Here is a 13,309-nt window from a genome sequence, read left to right as displayed (position 1 = left end):
TCGGTAGGGTGATGTCTCTGCTTTGTATAATGTTGTCTAGGTTTGACATTGCTTTCCTCCCAAGAAGCAAGTGTCTCTTAATTTAATGGCTACAGTCAACGTCTTGGAGCCTAGGAAGACAAATGGCTACAGTCAACGTCTTGGAGCCTAGGAAGACAAAACCCATCACTGTTTCTTCTCCTTCTATTTCCCCAAGGAGTTACCATGATGTTAGTTTTCTTAATGTTCAATTTCAGGCCAGCTTTTGCGCTCTCCTCTTTCACCTTCATTGATAGACTCTTTAGTTCTTCTTAACTCTCTGCCATTAATGTGGTATTGTCTGCATATCCCAGGTTGTTGATATTTTCCCCTGTGATCTTAATTCCAGCTTGTGATTCATAGATCCTGGCATTTTTCATGATGTACTCTGCATATAAATTTAACTCAGTTTTCCCAAAAATGTGTTAATCACAGTTCATTCATGATTAAGGCAGGCAATCACTTTTTTACATAGGGTCAGGCAAGCTTTTTTTCCCCTTAATAAATAAAATCATCATTTAAAAACTGCATTTTGTATTTACTCGGGATACCTATGCATAATATTAAAATTTGTTTTATGATCTGAATTATTTAAGTGTAACAAATATGCATTTAAATCAGGAAGGGGGCAAATACTTTTGGACAGCACTGTATGGAGAGTCTACGCTTTCAGATAAAAAAAATGGAGTTCCAGACATTTTTGGGTTTATTAAAAGCCAGCAGTTACAAAAAGTGCAGCTGCTGACTCTTAATAAACACACTCACCTGTCCCATGATCCAGAGATGCAGTCGCCCAAATCCTCTCTTTTCTCCCCAGCGCCGGCATTGCAAGTGTGAGCACCCGGCTCTGACAGCTTGCGACTTCACAGCCAGGTGTGCACTGTGCATGCGCAAGTCACGCTGCACCTCCTCAATGGCCAGGCAATCTTCTGGGTCCTGTGACGTGTCCCAAAAGGTTGCAGAGAGGGAGGGGGAGAGGAGGGGGTTTAGGAGATATTTACACTAATTACAGGCACCAATGTCTACAGCGCATGCATGAGTGAGTGAGTGAATAACTTGTATAGTGCTACAAATGCGAACTGAATCGCCTCAATGTGCTTGGTATCCATTTTCTTCCTTATCCTTCAGAAGAGGTGGGTCTTGAGTTTTTTTCTGAAGGCCCGATGATTTTCTTCCATTCGGATGTTAGTTGGTAGCGCATTCCACAGCCGGGAAAAAAAAAACGGATATGTGGCGCACGATCCAGCAGAGCAACCAGTGAATAAACTGAGGTATATACAATTCTAATACTAGAGTCCAATAATAAAAGTGTCCATGAAAGTCCTGGATCAATAGAATGTGGTACAAGTGGCTGTGGGGAACACTTAGCGGCAGCACCTTAAAGCAGAAGCATTGCTCTGAAACGATCAAAAAAGAAACGATCAAAAAAGAAAAGACAGAGTGCGCCAATCTGAGTGCAGTAAGCCCAAATTTAATAGCTGGAGTGAAATAAATATACATATACAAAATGCCTACTCACAAACAAGAAGTAGATGGTAGGCAAAGAGACCAGAATGGGGAGATGTAGGCGATCAGCAAATGGATATGTGCCTGGAGTCCTGCAGTAGTCCTGGCTGGCGGGCATCCAGAGTGTAAGCTGTAGCAGATTGATGGAGATCGGTGTCAGGGAACAGGAACACCGGAGAGCCACAGAGGATGCGGCGTGCGCTTCACCGTGGAGCGCAGCGTGCCGTCGTCGCGCCGGAAGTGACGTGCAGGTCCGTGCCGGCCAATAGGATTACGCGTTTCACAGCGTCAGCTGTTTCATCAGATCCATGCTGTCCATAGGGGACAGACGTATTAAAAAGGAAAGGAAGTGCTGTGATAGGCTGGCGGCAAGCATCAATTTAACAACATTGACTAGAATGACAGAGATGGCAAACGTATAAGCACTGGAACAGCGCAATATACAATGCAACTAAAATATATTATTAATATGTAAAACAAACATTATGGGATATTATACAGCTCACATAGAAACGAAATGTTAGAAACCAGGTAATGAAAAAGGGGAATTATAGATAAATGAACATGATAACATAAATATATAATATATATATCTAGGAAATGTATATAAAAAGGAAAGAAGAAATCAAAACATATATACATATATGTAAAAAAAATAATAATAATAAAAATTAGTTATTATACATATATATAAAAAAAGGGGGGGGGGGGAGGGAAAAAAATATGTAATATCCATAAAAATCATCATTACCAGTATTTTAAATGTTTTAAAATCCCTCACATTACGAAAAATAATAATAAAATATTACAAAAAATAGTAATAGATTGTTTAAAAGATTAATTATATTAAAAATTATTATTATATAAAAAATATAAAATATATATATATATATATATATATATATATATATATATATATATATATATATATATATATATATATATATATATATATATATATATATATGCATAATATATATATAATATGCACACATATATATTATTATATTCGGACTTATCAAAGGGATAGAAAATGTATATATATATACATATGTACATATATGCATCCATGAAAAATACACATATACATGTACACACATATCACCATACATATACATATGTAGTATGAACACATGTACATATATAGTAATGGTATGGCCCACGCAAATGCAAACAAATACAAGACTGGTCATATAAGAATGTATATATGCACGTACTCTCCAACAGAACTACTCCTAATATAGCGACAATAAAAAAAGGAAGAACAATAGGGCACATAATTGATAAAAATATATGTGTGTGCGCAGAGGGTCTCAAAAAGACGCAAAAGACATCAGATGACATTATTAGTGTCAATTTCTTCATTCAAGCCATACGGCGACATAGTGTTGAGAGAATAGATCCAATAGGTCTCCTGTTTACATAAACGTTGGAATCTTTCTACTGCTGTAGGGGTTTCAGGAATTGCTTCAATAACCCAAACTTGCAGTAGGGATGTATCGCAGTGATGATGGGAAGCGAAATGGCGTGCTACACTATATTTGGGATTAGCTCCTTGAACAGCCCGCCTATGTTCACCAAATCTTGTGCGAAGAGGCCTGATAGTACGGCCAATATATAACAGGCCGCAAGGACAAGAGATACAGTAGATGACATAGGTGGTCGAACAATTGTAAAAAGAATTCAATGTATAAGTCTTGTTATTAACTATAAAGTTCTTCTTGCCATGCGGAACATGGCCGCTACATAGACGATATCATCATAATATGGGATGGGCCCATTACTAGTATCAGCGATTTTGTAGCTTACTGCAATGATAATTCTTTCGGCCTCAGTTTCACCTCAGTAAGTGACCCGGACTCATTATGTTTTTTAGACCTAGAGCTTTTTCATAATAATGAGATTATCAGTGCGAAGAATTTCACCAAACCAACAGCAGTTAACTCATATCTCCACTATTCCAGTTGTCACCACCCTAAATGGATTAATAATGTTCCCAAAAGTCAGTTCCATCGACTTAAAAGAAACTGTACCAGACCTGAAGATTACAATGAATTGAGCTCTAACCTCAAAGATAAATTTATTTCTAAGGGATATCCCCCTAATCTTGTAAAAAATGCTTGTGATTTATATTTGAGTGACCCTCCACCTCCACCTCAAAAAACCAATACAGCACCAATCACTCGTTTCATTACCCAATATCATGCCAAACACAAAAAAATGGAGAAGATTTTTGTAAAACATTGGTCTATTTTAACTCAGGACCCCCACTTATCTTCTTCCATTACCCCTTTACCTAAATTTGCTTATCGTAGAGCACCCAATATAAAAGGCAAGATTGCGCCCAGTAAAATCAAACCCACAGATAATTCTAAATTAGTAAGACTCAAACAATTAACTCTTATCCCCTTGATTGGGATGTACCAATGTAAAAAATCTAAATGTCTGGCCTGTGTTAATGTTCCGCATGGCAAGAAGAACTTTATAGTTAATAACAAGACTTATACATTGAATTCTTTTTACAATTGTTCGACCACCTATGTCATCTACTGTATCTCTTGTCCTTGCGGCCTGTTATATATTGGCCGTACTATCAGGCCTCTTCGCACAAGATTTGGTGAACATAGGCGGGATGTTCAAGGAGCTAATCCCAAATATAGTGTAGCACGCCATTTCGCTTCCCATCATCACTGCGATACATCCCTACTGCAAGTTTGGGTTATTGAAGCAATTCCTGAAACCCCTACAGCAGTAGAAAGATTCCAACGTTTATGTAAACAGGAGACCTATTGGATCTATTCTCTCAACACTATGTCGCCGTATGGCTTAAATGAAGAAATTGACACTAATAATGTCATCTGATGTCTTTTGCGTCTTTTTGAGACCCTCTGCGCACACACATATATTTTTATCAATTATGTGCCCTATTGTTCTTTCTTTTTTATTTTCGCTATATTAGGAGTAGTTCTGTTGGAGAGTACGTGCATATATACATTCTTATATGACCAGTCTTGTATTTGTTTGCATTTGCGTGGGCCATACCATTACTATATATGTGCATGTGTTCATACTACATATGTATATGTATGGTGATATGTGTGTACATGTATATGTGTATTTTTCATGGATGCATATATGTACATATGTATATATATATATACATTTTCTATCCCTTTGATAAGTCCGAATATAATAATATATATGTGTGCATATTATATATATATTATGCGCATATATATATATATATATATATATATATATATATATATATATATATATTTTATATTTTTTATATAATAATAATTTTTAATATAATTAATCTTTTAAACAATCTATTACTATTTTTTGTAATATTTTATTATTATTTTTCGTAATGTGAGGGATTTTAAAACATTTAAAATACTGGTAATGATGATTTTTATGGATATTACATGTTTTTTTCCCTTCCCCCCCCCCTTTTTTTTATATATATGTATAATAACTAATTTTTATTATTATTATTTTTTTTACATATATGTATATATGTTTTGATTTCTTCTTTCCTTTTTATATACATTTCCTAGATATATATATTATATATTTATGTTATCATGTTCATTTATCTATAATTCCCCTTTTTCATTACCTGGTTTCTAACATTTCGTTTCTATGTGAGCTGTATAATATCCCATAATGTTTGTTTTACATATTAATAATATATTTTAGTTGCATTGTATATTGCGCTGTTCCAGTGCTTATACGTTTGCCATCTCTGTCATTCTAGTCAATGTTGTTAAATTGATGCTTGCCGCCAGCCTATCACAGCACTTCCTTTCCTTTTTTATACGTCTGTCCCCTATGGACAGCATGGATCTGATGAAACAGCTGACGCTGTGAAACGCGTAATCCTATTGGCCGGCACGGACCTGCACGTCACTTCCGGCGTGACGACGGCACGCTGCGCTCCACGGTGAAGCGCACGCCGCATCCTCTGTGGCTCTCCGGTGTTCCTGTTCCCTGACACCGATCTCCATCAATCTGCTACAGCTTACACTCTGGATGCCCGCCAGCCAAGACTACTGCAGGACTCCAGGCACATATCCATTTGCTGATCGCCTACATCTCCCCATTCTGGTCTCTTTGCCTACCATCTACTTCTTGTTTGTGAGTAGGCATTTTGTATATGTATATTTATTTCACTCCAGCTATTAAATTTGGGCTTACTGCACTCAGATTGGCGCACTCTGTCTTTTCTTTTTTGATCATTCCACAGCCGGGGTCCTTGGACTACGAATCTTCATTCTCCTTTAGACTTATAGAGTAGACAACGGCGCAGGCGCACTGAAAGTCTATTTTTTCTTAATGGCATAACCAGGGTTAATGCAGTATTCCCGCACGCATGCGCGGGAGTGACGTCATCGCTGCTCCGGCCAATCACAGCGCCAGAGCTGCGAAAACAGGAAGTATCTGCGAGGGGACATGGCGTCGGTGAACGAGGAGGACTTTGAGGGCTTCGATATCAGGTAAGTGTCACATAATGAGCTAGTATGCTATACATACAAGCTCATTATGCCTTTCTCTTGCAGGTTTTTTCCCCCCATTTTTTGGGGGGTGGGGTTTACTACCTCTTTAAATGCCGTTGATTTGACATGTCAGATTGCATGTCAAATCGCACCAGTGTGAACCAGGGCTAAGCAACATTTACTTGGTGGATTTGAGTATAGAAAGCCATAAAAGTGCAGTGTACTACTACAATTGCACCAATATTTGGACTTAAAATGTATTTTTATTGTGTTTAGTCTTTAAAAAAAAAAAACATAAATTAAATAAAGTCAATAATAGTGGCATGAGTGGTGCCCTCCTTTACTGGGTTTTAAAGTGTATCTAAAGGTTTTCTTTTTTTTTTTTTGTTTCGGATATATGTGATAATTTGGAAGGGTTAGAACCCCTGTCCTCTGGGGAGATTCAGCGCCCTATATTTGTCCCGGTGATTATTGTCAGTTGGACAGAAAGTGATGGAAAAAACTGAATTTAAGGTTGTCACCAGAACACGAATAAAGAGGAAAACTTCTGTTGGTGACAACCGTTGAAGATTTTACATCACTTTCCCGGAGATTTCATCTCACTTCCTGTTCTGTCTCCAGCACAGAAAGAAAAGACACACAAAAAAAAAAAAAAAAGATTTGACAGAGGTTCTAACCATTCTGTACTCAAAATCTAAATAAATTGTTTCTGCCTTTTTTAATAAATTTTAGGAGAGAACATATAGAATGCAAATATAGAATATAGAACTAAGTCAGGGTTTGCGTTATTTAAAATATAACAATTGGAAATCCAGAGACCCACATGACTAATACAAACGTACAGCAGTGTGTTAATCAGAACGGTGATTGAATCAGTGTAAATGAATAAGCTGCCCTCTAATTGCGTGTATTGTATATGGCAGATGGAGAATCTGTTAAACCGTATGAAGAAGGTGGAGGAGTGCGAGAAACAGCTGAACCAGCTCCGGGTGCAGGATGGCGAGGAATACAACATTATCAAGATCAAACTGGAGACCGATGTGCAGGTCAGTGTTACATTTTCTGTCCATGTTCACACGATACTCACATGCAGAATGGGAGATTTTCCTAGCTTGTGACGGAAAATATTAATTATATGAAGACAGGAGGCGAGTATCTTATGCATTATCTTTCTTTTATTAATGCTCACAGCAGAAAAGTGTTTCTAAAAATCTTCAGTGTAAAAAACTAAAACAACTACCACCCCCAGCAGTCCGTACAGTCACTAACCACGCCCCAACGGGGTCTCCATAAAAGGGGGCTGCTTGTGGTGGTTCCTCCTCTTTCTTGCTGCGACACTCTCTTGGGTAGAACGGTCCCAAACGAAATGTAGAGGTGTGATCCTGGAAACTAGACCGGCCGGTCGACGTCCAGAATCTTCTGTGAAGAAGAGGAAATCCTCCACTGTGACCCAACATGGATCCAGGAAACGAGCGATCCCAGCGGAGAAAAGAAACGAAACAGGTCTATGTTTCAACCTATGGACGGGATTACGTCATCCTTTAAACTGGATACTCCGTCTGCAACGCGCAGGTTGTCCGTCAATAACCTGAGAGGAAGAGAAAAAACAATCGTAATAGGGAGGGTAGGGAGGGAAGATACTCGCCTCCTGTCTTCATATAATTAATATTTTCCGTCACAAGCTAGGAAAATCTCCCATTATATATCAGACAGGAGGCTCATATCTTATGCAAGTTCAAAGCTCATGTAACAACATATCAATGATATAATATATGATAACCTTAAGAGAGAACTGACCTAGAAATGTGATCCCTAGGCCTGAAATAAAATTGGCGGAACGTGGTCTCCGAGGACCAGTCCGCTGCTTTCAATAAATCGTAAAGCGAGCCTCCTGAGACGATCACCTTGGTGGCCATGGCACCTCTGGTGGAATGGGCCCCGAAGAGGGTGACGTCAATCCCCGCCATATCCATGGCGGTCCTAACCCATCGCGCCAAAGAGGCAGACGAGACTGGTAGATGGGGTTTCACATAGGACAGAAGGAGCTGTGAAGAGCCCGAGGGGCGCAGAGCAGAGGTCTGGGATTCGTATGTCTGTAGACAACGAACGACACAGAGAAGTGGGTGATCCGGAAATGAGGGGTAGAAAACCGATGTGATGCCGGTTTTCGTCCTACGTGTAATGGAAAATTCAACTCCCTGTGGTGAGAATTGTCGTCTGGCAATGTCCAGAGCTCTAACATCTGACACTCTCTTAACGGAGATGAGGCATAGAAGTACTGTTAGTTTAATGGATAACATTTTAAGGGAGAGATCTGAATTGTCCCCCCAACTGGCGAACATATCCAGCACCTTGGAAACATCCCAGGTCGCTTGGTATCTAGGCCTGGGGGGACGTTGGAATTTTGCGCCTCTCAAAAGCCGACACACCAGAGGGTGTCTGCCAATGGGTAGGGAATCTACGGGATGATGATATGCTGAAATAGCTGACCGGTAAATATTAATAGAGCTATAGGAGCTGCCGGAATCAAAGGAGTCGGCCAGATAGTTAACCACTAGTGACACAGGGGCTTGAATGGGATCAACTTGCCGTTGATCACACCAACAAACCCATCGTCTCCAGGCTGATCGATATGCCGATCTAGTCCCGGGGGCCCAGGCCATGGCGAGGAGGTTCCGAGCCGACTCTGAAAGCACTCTATCAGGGGAAGGGATCCCGATACTAGCCACGCGAGGAGTGGAAGGTTGTTGTCGAGCACTAGGGGGTGAGGATCCCCGGTCGGGTTGGTGAGGAGGTGAGGAAGTTGGGGAAGAAGTCTGGGAAAATCTATCGATATTGCTAGCAACCGAGGGAACCAAGGTTGGGTAGGCCACCATGGTGTTAACAGCACCACCGTTGCTCCCAGGTTGGTTATCCGGAGGAGAAGTCTGGATATTATTTGAAAGGGGGGAAAAGCGTAGTGTGTTCCCTCCGGCCAAGGTTGGCGAAGAGCGTCCACTGCGTAAGCCTCCGGGTCTGGCCTCCAGCTGAAAAAGCGAGGCAGTTGACGGTTGAGTCGAGAGGCGAATAGATCGAAAGATAGCGGACCCCAAAGCTCTTGCAAGAGGAGAAAGGTTGATCGATCTAGTCTCCAATCGCTGGAATCTCGAAGATATCGAGAGTTCCAGTCGGCCACGGAGTTGAGGATACCCGGGATGTATTCCGCTATAGGAGTGATGTTGTGGGCCAGACAAAAGTGCCAGAAATCCCTCGCGATATACGCCAAGGTTTTCGATCTGGTGCCTCCCAGGCGGTTGACATATTGCACCGCTGCAACGTTGTCCATGCGGAAAAGAATACAGCGTGCGGGAGAATGAGGCATGAAGCTCTTGAGAGCAAACAGAGCTGCCAGTAGTTCTAGTGCATTGATATGGAGGGATGTCTCTGCTTGCGACCAGGTCCCTCCTGTAGAGGCTACGCCGCACCGAGCGCCCCAGCCCAAGCGGCTGGCATCCGACTCTATGATCACATCCGGATTGGGACTGAATATGGTTCTGCCGTTCCACTCGACGGCATGGTGGAGCCACCATTTCAATTCCTCGGTGGTTTCTTGGCAAAGAGGTATCTCGTCCGAGTACCTGAGGCCCTGTCTTAGGTGCATGATCTTGAGCCTCTGAAGGGCTCTGTAATGCAGAGGGGCTGGAAATATGGCTTGGATAGAGGCCGCCAGCAGGCCCACCAGCCGGGCCAGAGTACGTAGGGAGAGGCATCCCTTGCGGAGGGCGGCACGAATCTCCTTGCGGATGAGCGTAAGTTTTACCTTGGGGAGGCTGAGGGTAGAGTGGATGGTGTCCACTGTAAACCCTAAGAACTCCATCTGTCTGGATGGGATAAGAACCGACTTGTCGCGGTTGATTATGAATCCTAGCCTCTGTATGAGTGACATGGTCCATGACATGTGGAGGAGAGCTTGGGGTTTTGAATGGGCCATAATGAGGATGTCGTCCAGATAAATGATCAGACGCACTCCTCTGCTCCTTAGTGCCGCCACCACGGGTTTCATGATTTTGGTGAAACACCATGGGGCGGATGACAGGCCGAAGGGGAGGCAAGTGAATTGCCACATCCTGCCCTTCCACGGGAACCGCAGCAAATGCTGGGAATCCGGGTGTATGGGGACCGTCAGATATGCGTCTTTGAGATCTACTTTCACCAGCCAGTCTCTGGGTTGGAGAAGGTCTCGTAGGAAGTGAATCCCTTCCATTTTGAAGTGACGATATTGGACGTGTTGATTTAAATTTCTGAGGTTGATCACAGGGCGGTAGCCCCCTCCTTTTTTGTGTACCAGAAATAGGTTGCTCATGTAACCAGGGGAAGAAGGGTCTACCTCCATGATGGCTTGCTTGGTAAGCAGGTCTAGCACCTCCCTGTCTATGAGCCTGCTGTTTCGTTTTGAGAAACGAATGGGAGGAGGAATGACATTGAGGAGTGGTAGGGTAAGTAATTCTATCCCGAACCCCTCTACAGAATTTAAAATCCACGCGTCTGCCGTAATCGCAGACCAGGCGTGGGTAAAATACCTCAGCCGACCTCCCACTGGAATGTGATCGAGTGTGGTGTAGTGTAAACTCACCGGTATAGGGTCTGGATCGAGGGTATCCGCGTCCCCCACGTCCGCGCCAGGGTCTGCCTCTGGGAGGGAAAAACGGTGCTGGCTGAGCCACCGGAGCGGAGTAGGTTGGAGCCTGGTACTGGTATTGGGCGGAATTTCTACCCTGTGGCCTGTAAAAATTAGCGCGGCCGGCAGAACGGCCTCTACTTCTGCCGGCCCTGTTGAAAACCTTATTGGTTCCCGTGCGTCTCAAAGAGCTTTGCGCTTTATCTAAGCTGGAAAATAGGCCGACAAATTTGTTAATGTCCTTTATGACTGAGTCCCCAAATAGCATGCCCTCGGCCGATGGGCCGGGTTCAGACTCTGCTAGGTGTGAGAGTTGGGGATCCAGGCGCATCAGGATGGACCTGCGCCGTTCTACAGAACATGCCGTATTGGCGGTGCCTGCTAAACATAGGGCTCTTTGCGCCCAACCTCTCAGTTGTGGTAAATCAACTGCTTGTCCCGAGGTTACTGCTTGTTCGGACAAGTTGAGGATTTTGGTCAATGGTCCCATAAGATCCAGGACGCGATCTTGTATTGACCTAAAGGACCTCTCTATGCCCTTCTTTTGAAATTTACCTGTTTTGATCAGGTATTTCGTAAGGACTGGGTCTACCTCCGGGGTAGCCACCACTTTCTTGGGTAACGAGGGTCTGGGGCACTCAGCCCTCAATTTGTTGCGAGCTGTTCTGTCCAGGGATTTCCTGGCCCATAACTCAACATACTGTGCCACATGTGGCAGGGGTGTCCAGTCCCCGGACCGTGGGTGCGTAATCGCGTCCGGGTGGAATAATGGTTCCCCTAAAGCGTCCAGGAGGACATCGTCCTGTGTAACAGGATTGGCGATTGTGTCAGTCGCCGTGGCCCCAGCATCATGAGTGATAGATTGGGAATCTGAAAACTCTGATTCGTCAGAAAAACCGGCTGATTCCTCCGCGGAGGAGTCCTCGTAGGAGTCCGGCTTAGTCCTTCTAGCGGACCTATACCCCTTTTGAGTCTCCCTGGGGTCCAGGGGTCGAGTAGAGTCAGATAGATGCTGGGGACGGTGGCCCGTGGTAGGGGCTACCTGATGCACGCTATTGTCTTCCCCTGCCGGGGAGTCAAGTACCACCAGGGTGTGCTTTCTTTTGTGCAAGACTTTACCCTTTTTTAAAGGTGGTTCGCCGCTCTGAGGCGGTGGTGTAGGTGCCACAGTGGGCTGTAGCGACCAAGCGGCCGGGGTAGTGGAGGCCAGGGCTGCTTGGATGGACATTTGGATAATGTCCTGCAGTTGTGCAGCACTTAAGTTATGAGAAGTGCTATTGGGATTACCCTCTCCATTAAGTGATTGAGAGTTATTTTCAGACATTATCAATATAGGTCTGTAGTCTGTATTATAATACTCAACTAGTGTGACAGTAATTTTTTAGATTATGTATAAAGTTTATGCTGTACAGTATCTCAATATAAGCATCTACTGTATGCAAACCGTATGGCTCTCTCAGGGATTTTAAGCCTGCAGTAAAGATATATATATCCTGTTAGGGATGTTATGTGCCCTATCCCCTGCGTGATATAACCTGCTAGGGATGTATATAGAAAGGGTGTGAGCGGGAGCGCTATTACCCGGTGATGCAGGGGAAAATTGAAGTGCCTCAGGCTCCAACTGTTCTCTCTCCTTCCGTAGGCGCCGAATGGCGACGGAAGGGAGAGGAGCTAAGGCTGCCCCAGCGGCCCGGGAACGAAGTCTCGCGAGACTTCGGCCGCTGGGCGCTGATTGGAGGAGCGATCGGAGAAGACGCTCCGCCCCCCCCGAACGCGCGCTGACTGCAGTAAGAGCTGAGGGAGACGTGTTCTCCCTCAGAAGGAGGTAAAATGCCGGGAACGCGGCGGGAAAGGCAGCGGGGTATATAGTAATAACGCTGCTGTTATAAAAACGGAAACAACGCGGTCTAAGAGAAAAAACTTCTGTCAAAATAACCATCTAGGGAAATAAGACAGTGGAAAATAATTTGGAAAACACTAGATAGGCATATATAGTAGGTATATATATAGTACAATAAAAACACTAGATAGGTATATATAGTAGGTATATATATAGTACAATAATGTAACAGTGTACACAGAGGGAAGAAAAAGGAACAGGGCTGGAAGGATCCCTGAAATTCCCTAGTAACAAAACTGACATCAACTGATGATAAAATAAATGTACTTATCTGATCCTGTGAGCAGAAAGAAAGAGGAGGAACCACCACAAGCAGCCCCCTTTTATGGAGACCCCGTTGGGGCGTGGTTAGTGACTGTACGGACTGCTGGGGGTGGTAGTTGTTTTAGTTTTTTACACTGAAGATTTTTAGAAACACTTTTCTGCTGTGAGCATTAATAAAAGAAAGATAATGCATAAGATATGAGCCTCCTGTCTGATATATAATTGTTTATTGCTGTAACAAGGTTAATAAATCGAGTACCTTAACCACTTCCATACAGGGCAGTTATACACACATCCATACCAGGCCTATTCTGGCACTTCTCTCCTACATGTACAAATCATAATTTTTTTGCTGGAAAATTACGCAGAACCCCCAAACATTATATATGTTTTTTTAGCAGACACCCTAGGGAATAAAACGATGGTCATTGAAACGTTTTATCTTGCACGCTATTTGCGCAA

At 43.1% G+C, this 13,309-nt stretch overlaps 1 protein-coding gene across 1 annotated transcript in view; it reads left to right on the top strand.

The window, feature by feature from the left end:
- Nucleotides 1-13,309, top strand: part of DRC1 (dynein regulatory complex subunit 1) — an 86,356-nt gene that overhangs the window by 26,956 nt on the left and 46,091 nt on the right. The window contains exon 8 of the mRNA XM_040348396.1: nt 6,950-7,072. Coding sequence (XP_040204330.1) covers nt 6,950-7,072 — 123 coding nt within the window. The remainder of the gene's footprint in view (nt 1-6,949; nt 7,073-13,309) is intronic.

This window comes from Rana temporaria, chromosome 4 (genome assembly GCF_905171775.1).
Source record: "Rana temporaria chromosome 4, aRanTem1.1, whole genome shotgun sequence".
NCBI lineage: Eukaryota > Metazoa > Chordata > Amphibia > Anura > Ranidae > Rana > Rana temporaria.
The sequence above is the reverse complement of the archived record's forward strand: the minus strand, read 5'-3'. Positions and strand labels throughout refer to the sequence as shown.